General features: G+C 37.7%; 1 protein-coding gene across 1 annotated transcript in view; it reads left to right on the forward strand.

The window, feature by feature from the left end:
• Positions 1-10,335, forward strand: part of TACR3 (tachykinin receptor 3) — a 40,330-nt gene extending 29,995 nt beyond the window's left edge. The window contains exons 4-5 of the mRNA XM_009934901.1: positions 6,871-7,067; positions 10,020-10,335. Of these exons, the coding sequence (XP_009933203.1) occupies positions 6,871-7,067; positions 10,020-10,335 (513 nt within the window). The remainder of the gene's footprint in view (positions 1-6,870; positions 7,068-10,019) is intronic.
• The last annotated feature ends 10,401 nt before the right edge of the window (positions 10,336-20,736 follow it).

Below are 20,736 nucleotides of genomic sequence, written 5' to 3' on the forward strand. Positions count from 1 at the left end.
AAGGGGCAATGGGCACAAATTGAGGCACAGGAAGTTCCGTCTGAACATGAGGAGGAACTTCTTCCCTCTGAGGGTGACGGAGCACTGGAACAGGCTGCCCAGGGAGGTTGTGGAGTCTCCTTCTCTGGAGATATTCAAGACCCGCCTGGACGAGGTCCTGTGCAGCCTGCTGTAGGTGACCCTGCTTCGGCAGGAGGGTTGGACTAGATGACCCACAGAGGTCCCTTCCAACCCCTACTATTCTGTGATTCTGTGATTCTGTAATAGGCTGAAAACAATACAATCCAAAAGACTGTTGGCTTTCCAAGTGAAATAAGAGCCTGTGTGCCTATTTTGAAGACAACACAAGGTATCCATCTCATTTTAGGATCAAGCGAGTAGTTTCCATTCATAGGAGTCCACATAAAGCAAACCACGTGTACGGATACTTTTGCATAATTCACTGGCATAATTCAGCATAGCCTTGTTTTTTTTTATTGTATTGTTCAATATCAAGTCCACTTTCCAAGGGAAAAAATTTGCATGTGCCAATCCCTCTGAAGACTTCTATGGAAAATTCAAGTAAGTCTTAAAACATTGACAAGGTTCTGGGAGAGCCTTCAATAAGGGTTAAAGGTACCAGAACATTCTCAGAATTGTGGCAGAAAGTAGATTGCAGAACCAACTTCTATTGGGAAAACAGAAGAAGATATGATTATTTTGTTTGCTCCACACCAAATCTCTTCTCTGCTTGGAAGCATGAAGTGAAGCGTGCCCCATCACTCACTCCAGGTCAGGGAAGAAACTATTGTAAATGAAGCGATGGTGTGAATTTTAAGTACAAAAGAACTAGATCAGCTTTTTCACTTTTTTCAGAATTAGATCTCAGGTGGATAACCATATCTAGTAACGTCCATCCCCCAACAGCCCCTTGTAGTCATTTTCTAAAGAACACAAAGTTCTTATGCTACTCCATGCTGAAGACCAATACAATGATACAAGGCCACCTACTTTGATTTGTCATCTAGGTTACACAAAAAACTCTTTGAGTTTGAGCAGCAGACATTAGCATATTGTAGCATTATGTCTTCTCAAGGAAAAAAGCCTCATTTAAAAATGGCAGTATCTAAGACTGTTCATGAAAAATGTCAGAATTGCTTTGATTGGGGTGGACAGCGGGGGCCACAGTTTAGCATTTAGCATTAGACATCAATCTGATTCAAAGCTACTTCGTACTAGATCAGAATATCTTTTTCAACTTTATAGCTTAAATAAATAAGTGATTATTAATTCTGTCTGCATCAAGGGATTATGCAAACTGAAATGAAAAGTAGCATCTTTATTTCAAGGAACTGAGAAAAAAAAAAAGGATGGAAAGTATAAGTCAGAAGAGTAAAAAGATTTGTTGTGAACTGGAATTGACAAGTACTTTACCTGACTGAAAGACTTCCTGACTGAAAGACTTCCAAGCTCTCCGATTCATTCTCCTTCTAAATGTGCATCTCTTTCAGCTATTAAGAATCTATCCTTTCTACAGGCTAAAAGAGCACAAAAAAATCCCCGAGCTTGTCAAAATTACCTGAAAACCCAGAGCACTTGGCATTTCAGAAATCAGTCCTATCTCTGTGCTAATACCAGTAGAGTTACCTTTAAATCCTAATTTTCTTGCAAAAGATAGATAGTTTATTCCAAATAAGCGTTGTGGAGAAGCAAAAGACATAATGGTGTTCTCTTCTCTCTGGTGCTTAGTGCACAAGTGCCACATATGTCCCCAGGATTGGGAAGCAGATTTACTGATTGCATTCTAACACATTGGGATTCGTATTTTACTGCTTCAGAAGAGTACAGAGAAGAAATAAAGAGCATAAAGAGAAACACATTACAAGTCCCAGAAATTATCTGTGAACTTTGCTTAAACGAAAACATTCTTACACTCTCAGGGTTCTTAAGGCATTTGCTTCTTCTCATTTACATCTGCATAAGACCTAAGAGTGAAAGTTCTGAAACTAATGAAGTTATAGTGTGTGACATTGGTGCAAATGAAATCAGAAGCCAGATTCCTGACCTTGTAGAAGCAGCAATATCAAAGATGACTGAGAAAGGCAATAAGGAGCTGCAGAGCCGATTGAAAATTAAGATTCCATGGCCTAAGTCTTAGTTATTGATGGCAAAGCAATATCTTGCAAAGTGAATTGCCATAGCCCCCCCAGAAGGAACTGAGTCCCTCAGAAAATTATATTTTATTCCTAATCTTTCAAGAGCTGTCCTCAATGCTACGTTTAAATCAAACTAATTATTCTAGCCATTTTTCATTCAAAATAAAAACATGAGAAAAAAAACCCCGTTTTTGCCATGTTTTCTGAGTGTAGCAGAATCTGTTAGTTCCTTTTCACTTTTACTGCTTCAAATGTTTCACAACAAAGGCAAACTTGCAAACTCCAGTTCCAATGAAGTTGTGTGTGTTATGTTCTATTTAAATATGTTTTTTCTCATTACATAACGTTCATTAATGAAAGAATGCTTCTTACTCAGAGAGGAAGGATTTAAAGGAAAGGGCAAGACTGCAAAGCACGTAAATTCACTTCTTTATAGACACAGTTTTTCTTAGACATAGGTAGAAGTACATCAATATCAGCAGAACATGTTGATGAGAATCAAAATATAAAATAGTTTGATTTTCCATCATATTCCAGATCTAGTCTCAAGGCTTGCCTAAAGGTTGCACAACGGAGAGACTCAATACTCATTTAGTGAAAGTCCAGGAACAAAAAAAAAAAAGCCCTTGCCTCCAGCCATTCTGACCACAATCCACAAAGGGAGATTGAGCACAACACCATGTGAAAATGGTGCCACTGGCTCACAGGTTGGTGGTGTTCACTGCAACCACACATTTGGAAAGCTCCGGGATGGAATGGTGACAGAAACAGAGCTAGACGTTAAGCACAACTGAATTCAGTAATTTTTTGGTTTGCTTGCTTTAGAAATGTTTCCTAACTCACAAGAGCAGACCCTTCTTAATGAATTCTGTGCAATACAGAACAGAGGAGAAAGCAATTGAAAAATGGTAATATCTCAAAAAAAAGAAAAAAACAGAGCAGGGATATTAAAAAGAAACAAAATAAAAGAACTTTGTGTTTTCAGAGCCACAGGTCTAAGTACTCCCAAAAAACAAAAAAACCACTACCATTGAGGGTCTCTTTTATACTCTGCTGTTGAACCTGCAGAGTCATTGGAGATTTTTTAGTGAAACATCACATTGTGCTGGGAAAAGACAATCAGGCTTTTGTGGCAACTTTACGCTTGGCCTCTTTCACTTATTTTTCCTGTGCCATAATTGAGCTTAACAGTTTACTAGCACTCATTCATCAGGATTTATATCAATTGAAATCAAGGTGTCCTGCGTTTATAGTCCTTGAAGGCAATTCTTGTTCATAGTTATTGAAATCAGCAAGAAATGAAACTTAATGCTGCAAAGACCAAGGATATGGACAAGAACCGCAGCTGTAAACTGTAAGGTATGGCCTTGCACAGTGTGTGTGCCTGTCTCTAACAGAGGAAAGAAAATTCAGAATGACCTTCCTCCTTTTCAGCTTCCTTTTATTATTCTTTTTCATCATTTCTGCCAACAGATACTCATTCTTAGCCAAAGAAAAGAGGACAGACTAGTGCTTTCTGATTGCTCTCATAACTTCTGTGACTGACTTCAAATTCACCTGTAACTGCCCTGTGTTTCAATTTTGCGCCACATATACTTGCAACTTCTCACTTATCTTCCCCTTAGGTAGTATGTTAATGAGTGCATTGTACTACATAAATATTCTAAAGTATGACAACTTAACCTAGACTTTTCTTAAATGTCTCTTTTTGCTGGAAAAATCAGCACTTTCTCTGTTCCAGGAAAAAAACTTTCCACATTAATACAGAAAGTCCATTGCATGACTCTCCCTAAACATACATATATCAGTATATTATCATTCACTTCAGTGAAACCCAAACTGGTACAGCCTTATCTGAGAGAAAAATGATTCATTAAATTTGTAGGTAATTTTTATTCTTTATGAAAAACAACTGCAAACCTGAATGAGTAAGAACATAGTGTGCTTCATTATCTGTCATTCCAGTGACTTGATACTTCACAAATTAAACAAGCACTAATGATCACCTAAAAATCTGCTTTTGTTTGTTGTCTAGTTTAACTATTTGCTTCAGAAATTTCTGCTTTCATGATGATGATGACGTAATATTTAATCATGGATTTCCAGACAGAAGCAGCAAGAAAATTTTATGCTGATTTCACTGTTTTTAAAGAGGATTGTATTATTTTAAATAAAACAGTAACCTTGCAGGAAAAGAAGTGATTTTCTGGACGTGATTTGGCATTTTTCATTTCAAAACTTAAAAAAAAAAAACTATAAATGTTTAAAATAAGAATAAAATTGCCAGGAACTGTGGCAAAACTTTTTAGTTGAGGACTTTGTTTGGGTCATAGTGTAAATAGCTATTTTGGGATTTCTGTTTCTCTGAAGAAAATCTGTAATTTTGTGTTAATTTTTGAGTGCAGCATTTGAAATAAAAAGCTATTATTTGTACACCCTGTGAAGGTTTATTGCCTTTAGGACACCTTTAAGTAGACTCTTGAAGCACTGCTTGCCTTGGCCTTCAATATAGCACAGAAAAGTAGCCAATAAAAATGTGGATGTTAGAAAAAAGACATTTTCTTTCAAAAATGTTGTTAACACAATTTAATATGCCAAACTGTCAACCTGCACTCTTAATGTGATATCTAGCAGCTCTGGGGCATGAGTGACGCAGTATTCAACCAGATTAAACTACATTGATTGCTGGAAAGCTCGACTGTTTCAGTTCTCAAGGACTGCACAGATGAAATGTTCAGTATAAATACGGATTTACCTGATTACACTTTGAAAACTTGGAGACAAAAATCCTTCCGTATAATACCTATGATATTCCAATGATAAATAATTCTAGGAATAATTTCACATGCACAGCTGGTACTAGAAGACTTGCTAATTAAATATCAAGTCGAGTAATTAGATTCTCAAGTGTTCTGAAATTACAGAAATCCTGAACATGGTTACAGTAATACTTATCATTCCTGACAGGTATGAAAACACAGCAACAAGCAAAGTGCACCTGGAAATCAATGAACAGAGGACTGAAGTATTACAGTAAAACTATCGAGTTAAGTCTTCTACCCATACAATGTATGCAAGGCACAGGTGTAGATCCCCAGCAGAACAATAGTGGAAGTTATGTCCAAAAGGGTAGAAAAGTCATGCCATTTAACAACAGACCGTGATTTTACAACATATTTTTATGGCATCATTTCAGATAAGTGATTTAGTACAGAAATGTCTATTCACATACTGTCACAACCTCTTCCCTCCCCACTGCACCCCCCCAAAAAAATCTCATACTGAGTCCCATATACGTCTGTATCTGCCTAGATATGGACGTACAGCTCTACATTCACCGAAGGTGAAAGTGACAATATGTTTCAGTGTGTTGCCTTCCTTTGTAATAGCACTAATCTTTTGACTGCAATGATTTACAGTTAACTGATGAGAAGTGCTTTTGAAGAACCAAATATTAATAATGTCATTGTATATGTGGACAGATACCCCTTTTACAGCTTCAAGTGATGATCAGTATATGTATCAGTAACAATAAGCATTCTCATAAGCAAAATCTTGTTCAGTACAGTCCCAGCCAGCAGGAAAGCTTGTAAACTGGTGCCACATGTTAAATGAAACATTTCTTGATGTTTCCCACAGGAATATGCAACATGCATTAAGGACGGCACCATAACATTTATATGTAAAATGATCTAATTATGTTAGCTGAAATTTTATAAGAATATCAACCTAAGACATGTAGGTAGCAAAATTTCAGCCTCCTCCCCCGCCCTCCCCGGAAATACTACACACAGTAGGAAATGGCAACCTGTACAGAGAAATGAAAGGAACTGTTGATAGCAATCCCGATTATTCCTCAGTACTCACAGTACAAATGAACAAGAGACCTACCAGCACAGATAGATCTATCACGTCTGGTTTCATTTTGCCTACATAAAGAAATTTGTAAACTTGTGACCTGTTGAAAATGGTAGCTGGGCTAGTATTTTTTTTTATGGTTGGACTAGATGATCTTAGAGGTCTTTTCCAACCTTAATAATTCTATGGTTCTATAAGTGAAGAGGGAAAGACAGGAGTGAAAATATTATGTGACTCATAACTTTTCTTCTTGTGTTTCAAGCACAAAACAGAGCTCCTCTTCATTTGTCCTTAACAGAAACTATGGTAGCTAACAGATGTTACGATGCCTGCAGAAAACAACAGATAATGATCACCAGCCAAGGAAATTGTTATCCTCCAAAATTAAACAGAATACTGCAGTTGCTCATTTCCTACAGCCTCATGTTTATTCACATCACATCTAATAACTGGGGACTAGGAATATACTTGCAGACCACAACAGAAAAAGACACCAGGGTCCATAAAGGCCAGAAGGAGGTGTCCAAATAAAAACATCCTGTAACCTTAGTCTGTGATTAGGTGGACAGGAAAAAGTAATGTTTTGATAGCCAGATATACGTAAGCAAATATATTAACTGGAAGAATCAAGACAAATAAAGTTACAGAATATTTTCATGTTATTTTTCTTGGGAAAAAGAGGATAAAAAGGGAGAAAATAAACAGAAATTTAGGAAAGTCAGATTGAAAGGAAAATTATATAAAAGTATATTAACCTTTGCTTTGACTAACTTTAATAATCAAATGCAAGAAAATCATTAATGGATGTTGAAATGCTCATCCAAATAAAGGAAGCTAATATATATTTTTAAATAACATTATTACTTCCTTCTTTCAGGTGGTAAAAATGATGATAGTGGTTGTGCTGATATTTGCCATCTGCTGGCTGCCCTACCACATCTACTTCATAGTTACTGGGATCTATCAACAACTAAATCGGTGGAAATACATTCAGCAAATCTATTTGGCCAGCTTTTGGCTTGCCATGAGCTCTACGATGTACAATCCCATTATCTACTGCTGTCTTAATAAGAGGTAAGAGCTGTTTACGAAACAGGTGGTATGCACGACTTTAGTGGGAATGCAAATGGTTAAAATGGGATAAAAGACAAAGAATTCTCACATGAATAGTTTTCAGTTAGTGGGAAAGAAAAATAAACACAAAAAAAACCCTTCCTTTAGGTTTGTACTTGAAAGGAGTCCCAAAAAACCAAATGGACACTTTCAGTAAATACTGCAGTCTACTTAGAGTTTCAGAACAAAATTCAGTATTCAGAAACCAACTCTTCCTGTTTCCATAAGCAAAATTTAAAATCTATAACAGTTTAATATTTTTTGGCTTGCAAAGCATTAAGATAAAGAAGTAAAGACAGTCATTAGTGATATAGAGTGACATCTGTATGTTCACTAATTATTGTAGCCATAATTTCTTCTCAGTGCAGGAAGGATATATCATAAAATGTGGTTTACTGTCTACTTTATATGTCACCATTAGATTTCTACTGAGCTCTGAGGTCTGTAACAGTCTAGTAAAACAAATATTTATATTCTCATTACCCAATGCTAGATTACAGTACTGTTTGTTAGCAATGCATCATGCTCTGAATTTCAAAGGCACTGCACTTGTTGAATTTGGTGAGATTTTACAGATACTTCGCAGTTCAAGACTACTGGATTGCAGAATAAAATCATGTTTTTCATTTCAGCTTCTAGGACCAGAATCTAAACAAACATCATCCTGGCCATCCTATTTTTCAGTATTTCTTCTAGTATTATTGGATAAAGACCACCAATAGCAGTGAATTAGTTCACAAACCGAATCAGTATGAGTTCGTATTGAATCAGTAATCTTAAATGTTATTTGAAATCTCTTTTGAATGAGCAGCCACTGTCAAGTTTAATTGCTGACAAGCTTTATACCAATTTTGCTAAGTATTTATAAAACCCCACTAAAGATGATGCAACACCTGTCAAAAAGAGTCTAATCGAAAATGAAGTGATCAAATCATGCCAAGTTTTTATTGGTGTAAAAACACTGGATTCTGCCTCCTTGATGAAGATAGCTTATGGTGCTTAACTTTCATAGTCTTTTAAAAAGTCAAGGTAATGCTTCATTTCATACAGCCTTCTGACCATTATAATTATTTACAACTATTTAAAGAGGTAAAGTTTTAGTATGCCAGGATGACATCCTAACTCAAATCACAAATTTCCCATTAATTTCAACAAAAACCAGATTTCACTGGGTGTCCAGTGTCTGCAAAATAAAAGGCAAGGGAGAATCAGACCTCATATTTTCCCATTTACTACTGCAAAGCCTCTAACATAATGCCTTTTTTTTCCAAAGCTTTTTATGGCAGAGTTACAAAAGATGATGTTCTTAAAAATTAGTATCTCTGAGGTGGCTTGTGTTGACACCCACACACTGCAAAATTAAATTACTAGATTAAAGAATATAAATCAACAAAAATTTCATAATTTTGAGACATACTAAAGGTCATGTTGTTTAGAAATTAATGCAACAATGAAATACCAGTGAGTTTTCTTATAATTAAGATCCATATTGAAACCAAAAAGCCAGAACATCTGCTTCCTTTTCATGCATTAGGAAAATACAACCCATTGCTGAAGGTCAGATCAATTCATGCAGTATTGTTACTTCTGCTGGATCTATTATCAGATGGAGTTATAAAAACCTATCCCCAGCCTCATCTTCCAGGCTAATTAGGATATTACTTAAGTATCTAAGTAAAGCCAGCGTTATTTCAAGACGAAGAAAAACCATGCACTGAATGAGAAAGAGATAGAAGGTGAGATAAAAACAATACAGTCTAAAGATGTTTAGGTTTTCAAAGCTTCCTTCCCTAAAGCCATTGCCACCAGAGGTTCTTTCAATATTTTTTCATAATGTAGACTGCATGTAAACAGAGGAATGCTGAATAGCAAGCTGCCTGCTCTTTTGTCATCATGTGACAGCTCTGTGGCAAACCTAAGAAACTGAGGAGGAGAGAAAGTTATTTCTGTGAGATCAGTCAACTTTCACTGAAAACTTCATCTAAATTTTTATCTGTGGTCATCACTGTGGCAACTGAATCATTGCTCCAAAAAGCTTACAGACACAATAAACAGCACAGGTGATCGTTGAAACAAAAACGAGGGAAGCAAGGCAAGTCAGAAAGTCTGATAAGTTTTAGGGCTAGATGAAAAGGTGTTCTTTTTCAGGTTACACATAAATGTACAGTGAACTGTTTTTATAATATATTTAACTTCTATTCTAGAAATGCATACACACCAAAAGTAACAATAGTGTTTGTAGTAAATCTCTGCCTCTGAACTAAAATAGAATAACACTGGATGAATTTTGCAAGCACTAATATACTAAAGCCTCAAAATTCCCATTTGTACACTGTTCACGTCCGGTCCCCAACTTTCTAGGATCTTCTTTAACTATTACAGATTATTCTCCAAATATTTTATATTAATAATTATTAGTCTTTACATCATTCCCATTTAAGCATCTCTGTTACTAGAGGGAAAACAGAAAGGATACTGGAATCTGGGAGCTGGGATGGTAATTTAGAGAAAAGAATGCTACAAAGTTTCTTGCTGAGAGAAGACGAAAATACAGGTATAGGTTTCATCATAGGTCAAACCAAAACAATTTCTGTGAAGACAGTGCTATGAAAGCTGGGGTTTGTTTGTTTAGGCATGGGCGAAAGAAGGGAAATAGAGTATCAGGAAAATGCCAACATTAAAATGCAGGGGAAGCATATAGAAAATCAGAAACAGAAATGAGCTGTTACCACTGTCTTTTTTACCCTACTCAGACTTTAGTCAAGCAAACTCCCACTGACTTCACCACAAGCAGGGTTAGGGGCATGATAATTAGCCAAGTCAGCATTCTTTCAGCATGGTATACATTTCCAGATGAAGGTCTAGGGCTGCCTCTTGCAAGCATAGGTTTTCACCAAGCATCTTCCCCCCCAGGTTCCGGGCTGGCTTCAAGCGTGCTTTCCGCTGGTGCCCCTTCATTGAGGTGTCCAGCTATGACGAGCTAGAGCTCAAGGCAGCCAGGTTTCATCCCACCCAGCAGAGCAGCCTATACGCTGTGTCCAGAATGGAGTCCAGCACGACAATGGTGTTTGACACTAATGACGGAGACAGCACCCATGCCAGCCGCAAGAAAAGAGCAGTTCCAAGGGACATGAGTTTCAATGGCTGTTCACGGAGGAATTCCAAGACCATCTCCACAGCCTCAAGTCTCATCAGTTCACTGCACACATCAGTAGATGAATATTCCTAAGCATTTCGTGGTAACAGTGGCTAGAAGGGCAGCTCTGGACAATGCTCTCCTACTTTGGGACTAGATATTCATACCACAGGAAAGCAAACATAATTCCACCGATGAACCCTAGCTATAAATATCATGATAATTTTAAGCACCACTTACTTTTCTGCTTCGGAAAGAAAGAGGAACTTGAAGACGTATGTATGCATCAGTCCGAAAGCACAGTTACACCGTATATATGGCAATGTTTGTAGGGATTATCTAAAATAAGCCACCGGCATGAAAAAGCATTGTTTCAGCTGTATCTGACCTGTGGCATGTTTCACTTGCCTGGATGTAACAGGTTCCTTTACTTATTGCAGCTGAAATGTACAATGTTTTCTATCGTGAGTGTATTAATTCTACAGTAACAAATTTGTGTAAGATCTGGTTAAAAACAGATTTCTTTATAAGGAAGACCTAATGAGCCCTAAGTCTATCCAATTGTTCTACATTTTAACCCTATTCCCAGGAAAACAGGCAAAATGTAGTTCATGTTAATGAAGTTTAGCTCTGTCTGCAACAGTACAATTTCTCAAACGTATGTGAAAAATATTATTTTAAAAAGGAGAAAATCTCTGAGACCAAGTTAAATTCTACCTAAGTTTCTATATTAGACTCCAATGGAATGTGTACACCCAGGAGGATGTATTGCTTCGATGAACATCCTATAGCTTTATATCTTCGTGCTAAGGGTAAGATCTTCCTCCACCGACCCTAACAATAGCTTTGTGATTTACCTTAGAAAGGTCAAAAGATTTTACACTAAAGATTCACATATAAGAAAAATATCACATGGCAATAAACTCTTCTCAGCAGAAGATACACTAACATGTTTCATTATGGAACACTTCCAAAACCAAAAAAAATCCGGCTATTTTCCCAAATTTTCCATAGCTAAATGCATGTAAAAACACTCCTGTCTGCATCTAAAAACATATTAGGCTATAATACACAGACATTTTCCCACCCAATTCAGTTAAAATCCACTGACCATCAGTGTTGCAAAGAAAGCTGAGCTTAATACAAAAGGGACCAGAGGGCAGCCTTTGTTTTAGATGAATGGCTACATCAGTTGTGTGGATCAACTGGTTGTGTGAATGTTCTCAAACAGTTAAATCAAAATTTAAACAGAAGTGTGTGAATGTCTTCCTGAGTTAGCCAAACCAAAACAGGGGAATGCATACCTGGCTGAACCCAACAGAGTACCAAAGCTGAGCAATGAACAAATAGATGTTTGATGAGAGAAAGGCTTGAGCTGGCTTTGGCCCACACTTCTTCCCAGCCACCGGGGATGCCCAGCGTTGTGACAGTGAGCATATCATAAGAGACTAGTAAGGAGAAGCACATCTGTATTGTGATTCATCTGTATAGTCAATTGCTATGTTCTGCTGAGTACAATTTGTATTTGTATTGTGATTTCAGTGCATTGCTGTATCACTCTGCTAAAACAAAATTCTGCACAAGCTGAATTGTCCTCAGCTAAGTGAATTTGGTATTTAACATTAAACCCTCCATGTGTGGAATAAATGAAGAACCTGGCCATAGAGTATTGTACTCTGATAAAAATGTATCAGAACTCTAGAGTCACACTTTTCCTGTCCAAGGCCTGATCTTAAATCCACTGAAGCAAAGAACTCTTCTCATTAATGGCGTTCCTTTTAAATACCAGTTCATGCTTTTTAATAGTCTGCATTTCTGAAAAATCAGGTCTATTTTTTGTCAAGCCGTAACTGTGCTCTCACTTTTCCTTGAATAAAAATAGCATATGGTAATCCAGCCAGTGTCATGCAATGCTCATAAAAATATTTTTCTACTTTTTTCCATGAAATACTCGGTTTTAAGAATTTAAAATCTTCACAGGCATATAACAGCTCTGCCGAGAAGATTCAGGATAGCTGCACACACACAATAAAACGAACCTAAGCATATTAACATGATGGTTATATATTACAAGCACATGCTGTGAAGTCCTCTGTCTGCTCATGTACAAATTTTGAGGAACATACATACAGAAAATATATAGTTGTTAAACAAACTTTTCTAACTATGGCCATTACAAAATCAGTGTTGATAAACATCAATACACAAATGCAAGTTTGAACAATATGGTAGTAGTGACATTAATTTGTTGTTTTTAAATGTAGAGTATAAATCTTAAAAAGCTGTATATAAAAATACAGCTTCACAAGTGTACAAAACGTCATCCTCATGTAAGTTTTATGATTCTTGGTTGACAAATATTCAGGAAGAAAAAGTGGCTTCCTCACACCTGTGTCTTTAATTGGTGAAACAATTTCACTTTACTAAGTGTTTTAGAATATGACTTCCTGGACAAGCGATCCACTGATAATCTTACCATATTTTGGTGGCGTAGGAGTGTCAAAAACACCCTCACCATTCCTGTAGTTCTCCTCTGAAGTTACAGGATATTCCTGTACAACAAATGAAGAAATCTATGTTATCAATTACAGCATTGCTTTAAGAAAACATTACGATGATACATGATGCAAATCCATCTCTCAGCCTCTAAAAGATGAAGGGTTACACAGTTAAACAAGTAGCACAGCAAAAGCTGTGACTGACAGCAGATTGCATTTCAATGACTATTTCTGAACAAACATTTTCAGTAAGTGTCCTGGTCACTATAAAATTCAGTATAGACCTCCTAACACCCCTCACCGGAGGTAGACGAAATCAGGTCATCCTCGGTTTGTGCCAAGAAGATTACTTAAAGTAATAGCCTGCACGCAGCACACTTGCTTCTGTGTGATTGCTGGTGCAGCGCTGTAGCAGTCTCACATCTGGGCTGCAACCTTTAATTCACATTCTTTACTTTTGCCAAGAGCTGACTAGAGTGAAAGAGACAGATACAGAGTTAGCTTGGTGCTGAGAACAGCATAGTAATACTGTAAAACAGCTACAATTCAACAGCATCAGGAAAGACCTTCTGCTCTTGGAGATCTTCTGAAACGTGGTCCCTTTCATATATGAGTTCCTACTACTTCAGCCCACACTCCTACTGGAGTCTGCCTATAAAATGTTTATGTAATGAAAATACTTAGTTGCTCCCTGAACTGCCGTTTTGCAATGAGCTTCCCTTGGTATACCACAAGTTTCACTTTCACCTCTCCAGAGACTATGTTCAACATCAGTTTTCTCTGTCATTCCCTTGATACCAGCTAAACTTTTAAAAAAAAATTAAAAAAAAATTCCAGAGTGAAAAAAGCTAAACATGACTACATTCAAACACAGATCTTCAAAACTCATTTCACGAATAGAGATTTATAATACATTTCTCTCAAGTCTTCCATATGAAAGCATGATGTTGAGAGGAAAAATGAACTCCGAGCAAGCTCAGAGCACTCGCACAAGATGCATTCAGTAGGTTGCAGCCTGTAGCTGGTTGGCAGGAATCGCTTGACTGCCTTTCTTACAGTCCACTTAAGTCTTCTTCTTGTCAAGGTTGGGAGGCATTGGCAGAACTGCATGGCATGAGCTATTTGCAGCATGTTTACATCTGGTAATTAAATGTGTCCGTTGAGGAAGGTCATTCACCAATACGAATACACATTTTCAAAGATAACATACAAAAGGAACAAATATACAAAAGGAGAGAAAAACAGCAAGTTTCAGAATTTGCTGTGTTTATAATCTAGGTTAAAATATTCAGGCATTTTGGATGTGGATGTTTTTCCTTTAATCCCAGTGAATTTCTTTCACTGCAGTAAACAAGAATCTCCTGTTTCACATATATAATTTTCGAAACCTTTCAGACTGTTCTTTCCAGGAACTACAGCATTTATATAAACACCTGTTGCTGTTGCATTTATGTCAAGACTTTTGAAGTTGCCCCAGTTCAGGTAGAAGTTTAAACCTGCCATACTACCTCCTCTAGTTCAAGATGAGCTTTAAATTTAGAATCCTGATTACTATGTGCTGTTTGTTAATGAATACTTCCACATTTTACTACAAAAGATACAGGAGATACTGCTTAGAATACACCACTCTTTACAAATGTTGTGCAAGTTCCTTGTGTTAAACAATGCATTCAGTTCAATTTAAGTCTGCCTTTTCATGAGCAGATTCAAGTGGTTCTGTGTTCATAATTCAAAATGATTTGTTGAGTGCAATCACAGATAATTCTTTATCAGTCCATGAGTCGTTGCTGTGGGTATTAAAATTCAAATTGTTTCAGATGGGTTCATATATCACATGATGTACTGTTATTGGCTAATTGGATTGCCTCTCTTATATATGAGTGAAACATGCATATTGGATTACATCTGGATCAGATTTCTTGAAGTAAATGGTTACATTTACAAATACCAGACTTGCATGTTATGAGCACGCTGTAACATAGCCTCTGGAATCACTGTTTCCAAGTTTTCCAGCAGTAAGCTTTTCACTGCGATACTTGCGATGCAAACAAAAAGGGACACCAGCATCAGTCACATGAATTGTATTTCCAAAGCACCCTCACTTTGAACATTCATGTTCCCCAGCTTGCTTGGATTTACATGCTTCGGATTATTAAGAAAACTACTCATTCAATCAATAGGAATTCACCAAACAAACACTACAAATCTATTGACACTTTAAATACTCAGCAGCTCTTCTACAACATTGCCACAAATTCATATGCAAATAATAGTAACAACAGATCAAGCCTGTGGATAGCATACACCAAGACTTCAGGCAAGTTCCTTCCTGAATGCAAGGGAAAACTTCCTACAGAGCATCTTCAGATTGGCAGAAGTTCTACCAAATTAGGTCTGACAAGCCAAGGACAAGGAAAGGTTCCAGCGTCAAAGGACTTCACAGAGCAGCCCAACCAGCTGCTCTTTCCTGTCCGGAGCACTGAAACCCACCTCCTGGATGTTAACTGGAAAACTTAAGGCAGCCAGCAACACCTCAGAGATCAAAAGCACTGCTTTTCATTGGCCTGAAGCTCTACTCAGCAGGGCTTTACACTAGGGAAAGGAAGCTTTGTATTCAGAAGTGTGTTCTAACATGTTCACAGTGTTCATTCATTTTGTTTGAGTTTTGGTTCGAGTTTTTGTTGGAGTAAAGGAGAAGTTCTCCTGGGGCTTGGGACTCCAACAAGGCAGAAAGGAAGGGATCTTCTCTTCGCTCCCTATGGCCTGCATGCCAGCACCCTCAGGGCTACTAACCAATGCCATTGCTGTCACCTAACCGGCTAATATGTATGGGGCGGCAGGACCAGTACTGGCAGAGGCAAGAGACAGCAAGTCAAACAGTTTGTCCCTGGGTCCAAAACTACTTGTCTTGGATTGTTAGGCATGTAATCCTCCTGAAACTATTGAGATATAAAGACACTTTGGAGTTAGCAGCAGGTGAGCTTAGGTACAAAATATAGCATAGACATGTCAACATAGAGCTCTGTACCGGCTTAGTAAACATCTCTCTCACATAATGCCATCTCCCAGACTTCTTCTTAAGTGAAAGACTTCCTCTTTCACTGTGTGCAGGTCATCCTAAACTCGAGAAGGCTCATACAAAGAGCACTGCAGCAGTCTGGTTTCCAGGTGAACATGACAAGCCAAATGAACATGTGAAACACTCAATCTCCCTTTTTCAGCTAAATAGCTTCTCCTTGTCTGAAAAACTTGAATGATCAGGGAAAACCTTGGGTGTAGTTATATCTAATTATTGTGAACTTGTATCACATAAACCAGACATATTTCTCATCACAGCAGGTATTTATAAGCCTCCTTTTTTTCCCTGCCAAATCCTGTGGTTCCTCAATAGTTTTCCCATATTATTTCACAAGCACTGATCAGGCATCACAGAAAGACAGATTACGCTTTCACCAAAGGAGCTACAGATCATCAGAGTCAGAGGATGTTGTGCATTTGACTTCTCAGTCATCACGGCAGCTTATCAAACCACATCTGAAAATGGATAACTGGTGGAAATACCCATGATGAGTTTCACGATAGGTATCACTGACATTTACAGCTGCATAACATTGTTGAAAGACGAAACTTAACTGCTTTACATCCCAAAGAAGCAAGAGTAGTATCCCCACTGCAACTGCAAATACAAGTTAAAAAACAGCTGTTCAGGTAAGTGTTTTTAACAGACATAATTTGCAAGTTTTGTTTTGCAGGTCAATGACCTATTCTGCAATATCTCAAACTAATTGTGCTAGCACCTTCTATGCCTTGTACAGAAATATAAAAAATATTAAGAAACAGCTAAGGTATATGTATGTGAAGTCTGACTCTTTACCCCTGAAAGGCTAAAAAATGATTGAGTAGAAAACCACCATAATGTGTTTTGTCTTTGGAAAACAATGTCTCTGTCACTCAGAGTAGCCAAAGATTAGTTAAAATGCAGTAACCCAAGATAAGTAATTGTCTCTTCCAGTAGAAAAGGTTGACAATAACAGTATTTCAATAGCGTTTAAGTAAACACTTTAAAAAACTAATTGCAGAGTATCAAGTGGAGTGATTTTTTTAGTTGAACTGTGTCTCATCCTTGAAAAAAGTGGAAAAGAAAGCAGCTGAAAAGAAATCAATTTCCTGAAAAAAAACCCTTATTTGAGCATGCCAAATATCTAACAAAACTGTTCAGCTTCAGAGTCTGGATTTAACAGAGTTGCGAGTGAATTAGACTGATAGACAGAGTTTGTCAGAGTTCTGCGAATATTTTTGCAAATCTGGAAAAATAATTGTCCTAGCTCTTATGAGTTCTATTATTTTTTGTCTGAATGCTAAACTCACAAACCACAGAATACTCTGAATTTTGGCACAAATTATTATATGCCTGAAAGATCATATTAAAAAAAAGTTTCCATGCCCATATTGCGCAACAGACCACTCACAATGAACATCAAACATTAAATTGTTGAATCAGCTTAAAAACAATGGTCTGCAAGCATATTACTGTACAGGAAACATTTTTAAATAAATGCTTTTTAAAAATAAAATAGCGTGAACAACTGGAGAAAACAGAAAGGTATCAAACAGCCTAAAAAAAGCTTCTAGTGTATTTCTGTAATATATGTTTGAGGGTATCTTCAAACAGTCGAAGTACCAGAGTCTTGTATTTCCAAGTATCAGGCTGGCTGATCAGGAAATTATCCTTAATTAAGTGTCTGTAGCAAGACTGTCTGTCCCACTAGGCTAACATGATTAAGTTATGTCTGTTTCTGTAGACAGCAGCATGCAAGGAAGACATGTGGCTGACTCTACACCTGGCCAGCTCCCACTCCCAGATGACCCAATACAACAGTGGGACCAACTGGAAGTCTGCTTGTTACAGCTCTATACAAGGTGTAGGCTCACATGTCAAGTCAGGAGGATTTAACCAATTTGCTACATAATCTGACAATATGTGCTCATCTATTTGTTGTTTTCCTTTTAAAATCTTGGCATCAGCACGTTCCAAAAATTACGAGCATTAAAGTATCACTTACCCTACTGTTAGAGGCTATATAAGAGCTACTAGAAATACCATTTAGAATTTATTCACTTTCAGAGTGTATGCCCATAGGCATGAATAGAAAGGTTAAGTTGACAATGACAATACAATGAAAGCCAACAAATGAAAGGGCAGCCATGGTCCACAACAACATATGTTGTTATTAAACTATTACATTTACATTTGTATTTTAGAACATTTTGGCTCTGCCTGCTCCACAGGAGATGGCAAAACTCCTCACCCTACCCACCTCACATCTTTCTGCCATGCAAAACCTTTGGGCAACCTCTTCTTATTTCAACTCAAAAAAAAGCCTGACCCTGAGGCTATGAGGGAGCTGTGATACAACCTGACAGGTTTTCCAGCATGGCTGTACCTCTGCAAGCTCTGACACAGTGCTCTACACCTCCTCTTGATGTAGACCTAACGACCTGAATGAGGCAGGTGCAACAGGTCCTAGTTCTAATCGCTTTCTGTCAAGCAATTCCATTTGCCTTGCCTGCCACAGTGACATACCAAGGTGGGTGTTACACAGAAATTCTTTTAAATACAACAAGTAATGCATGCATACACACACAAGTTCCAGAGAAGGAGAAAGACCTTGAATGAAATCTATGAGTTCCATCCACGGATAACTATGCAATTTCCCAGTGCACCTTGGCCTCTAATTGGTGGCTCTGGGGCCCATTCACAGAGCTCAGAAAATTTGCATAAATTTTCAAGTGATACCGTAAACACCCAACAGGAGTTCAGAAACAAGATGTTGGGACAACAAAATAGTCAGATGCTAATAATCCTCCCTTCCTCCCACTAGTAGATGAGTATTTCAACAGAAACCCACAGGGACGTGTCAGAGGCTGATATGATAGAGGGAAGTATGCTAATCATATCTTTTAGATGTACAGCTTTGAAGGGATCAGGTCACTATTTTCCTAACAAATATAATATGATCTTCATCCCAAAATGCATGTTCCTGTTCTACTGAATAAATTTGGCTCAAGGACTAATAATTGCAGAATGGCCTTAATTCTTTTGAGGGCTCTGAGAAGGTGATAAAGAAGCTTGCAGATCATGTGCCAAAATACCCAGGGGCCCTTGGCTTTAGGGGTAACAGAAAACAGAAACAAAATTAAATTTCTCTCATACAGGCCACCACATGTTTCTGGATATACTAGGACAGGCCCTGAAGTTTTAATTGACAAAGCACTGTTAACATTACTTCTGTCTTTCCCATTACTGACAGAACTACTAGGAATTAAGGTCAAACACTAAATTAACTTTGCTGAGGAGGCAGAGTACACATCAGGGCTGTTCACTCAGCAAGGCCCACAGACCCGTCCTGCAGATGAGGACAGAGAAAAATGGAATAGAATAGACTGGAAGAAGAAGCTATCTTTTGCCTGCCAGCCATGAATTTGAAATTTTGGAAACCATTGCCCCTGGAGAGATATACACTGGTGTTGGGGAACACCAAAGGTAGCAATTCTAACATAGCACTCGGGCCACAGAACGAGAAGCCTGCACACTGTCGTGCTGCAGAGTGCTACACCATGAGGTGAGGAGCCAGATTCTGCACAATGGCTGAACCTCAGCAGGAGCTACTTGTGTCTCCCTGGCAGACCCTGCAATCACACTACTCTAGCTGCCTAGAGCACTCTCAGCTGTAGTAGTGCTATCGATTCTCAAGCTGTTCTCCCAGTTTGCACAATGCCTTTTGTCTTCTTTCTTCATGCGATATAGATTCTTCCCAAAATAACAGGAAACTTCATCTGCTATCTCTTGATGGGGGATATTTAATCAGAGGAAGACACGGAATTTTGTTGGCTGTGCTGGGATCAGCTCTTATGAGCCAGCCAATCCCCAAACAAGCAGCACAACTATCTTGAGAGCAGCTGACACTTGTAACAGCTGAGCATCATCTGGATGCTTTTAAAAACCCAGTACACAAATGAAATTAGCATGTGTAATTAACTTGTTATCAAAAGTTATTGATGCACAGGGTCAGAGTTTACCATGATATGAATAATCAAAAGTGTACTTTGTTCTCTTTTCCTTCCACAGCTTGGCTGAGCGCTTCACAAAAATCACACTGCTACAGCAGAAGAAACTGATGAAATTCAATCCCTTGCAAATATCTGAAGCTTCCTGTCTTTCTCCAGTAGATGAAATCACATTAGAGCTATCGCTTCATGTTTTTGCCCATATATGTAAATTATGCCTCTTTTATCTTGCTCCTCTAGTTGTCTGTTACGTGTAGACTGTATCTGTAAGGCAGCATGAAAGTGATGCTACTGCATTACTGTCACTTCCATATGAAGAGTGTGTTACAGTCAGGTCACTATAGCTGAGAAAGGTTAGTCTACAGCTCTTCCTCCTCTTTTGAGAGAAGGCTTGTCTCAAACTCTGTAGATGGGAAGGGGATAACTGTTTGTTCATAATCTTAAATATGAGAATTGCAGAGGATGCTTTGGTGCCAAGAAAATAAATAAATAACACTAACATATTCAAAGCAGCAAAGAGTATCTGATGATTGTAGTTATGTATCTGTATTATGTTTCTCTCAAAGTGCGTTGTGCCCTTAAATGATTCATATAAATGCTTTTAAATAAGTCTCTAAGAAATATCTAATTATTTATTTTATTTCAAAGACCTTCAAAAAAACGGAAGAAAAAGGAGGAAAAGGGATAGAAAAGGGTAGGAAAAAAGGGTATTAATCTTGCTTACTCTGAGAGAAAGCAGTCAATCTCTAAGCTGTAGAAATCATTAAATGTATGTTTTTAAAAGCTCAGCATTTTCCTCAATGAACACACCAGAAAAGATTTTACTGGAAATAGGAAAAAAAAAGGCATATATCAGGACCAAAGGTAATTTCTTTTAACTTACTTTCCTACAAATGCCAATAAAGCTTTTTTTCTTTTTTAATCCCCC

This window comes from Opisthocomus hoazin, chromosome 5, assembly GCF_030867145.1.
Source record: "Opisthocomus hoazin isolate bOpiHoa1 chromosome 5, bOpiHoa1.hap1, whole genome shotgun sequence".
In the NCBI taxonomy this organism is placed as follows: Eukaryota; Metazoa; Chordata; class Aves; order Opisthocomiformes; family Opisthocomidae; genus Opisthocomus; species Opisthocomus hoazin.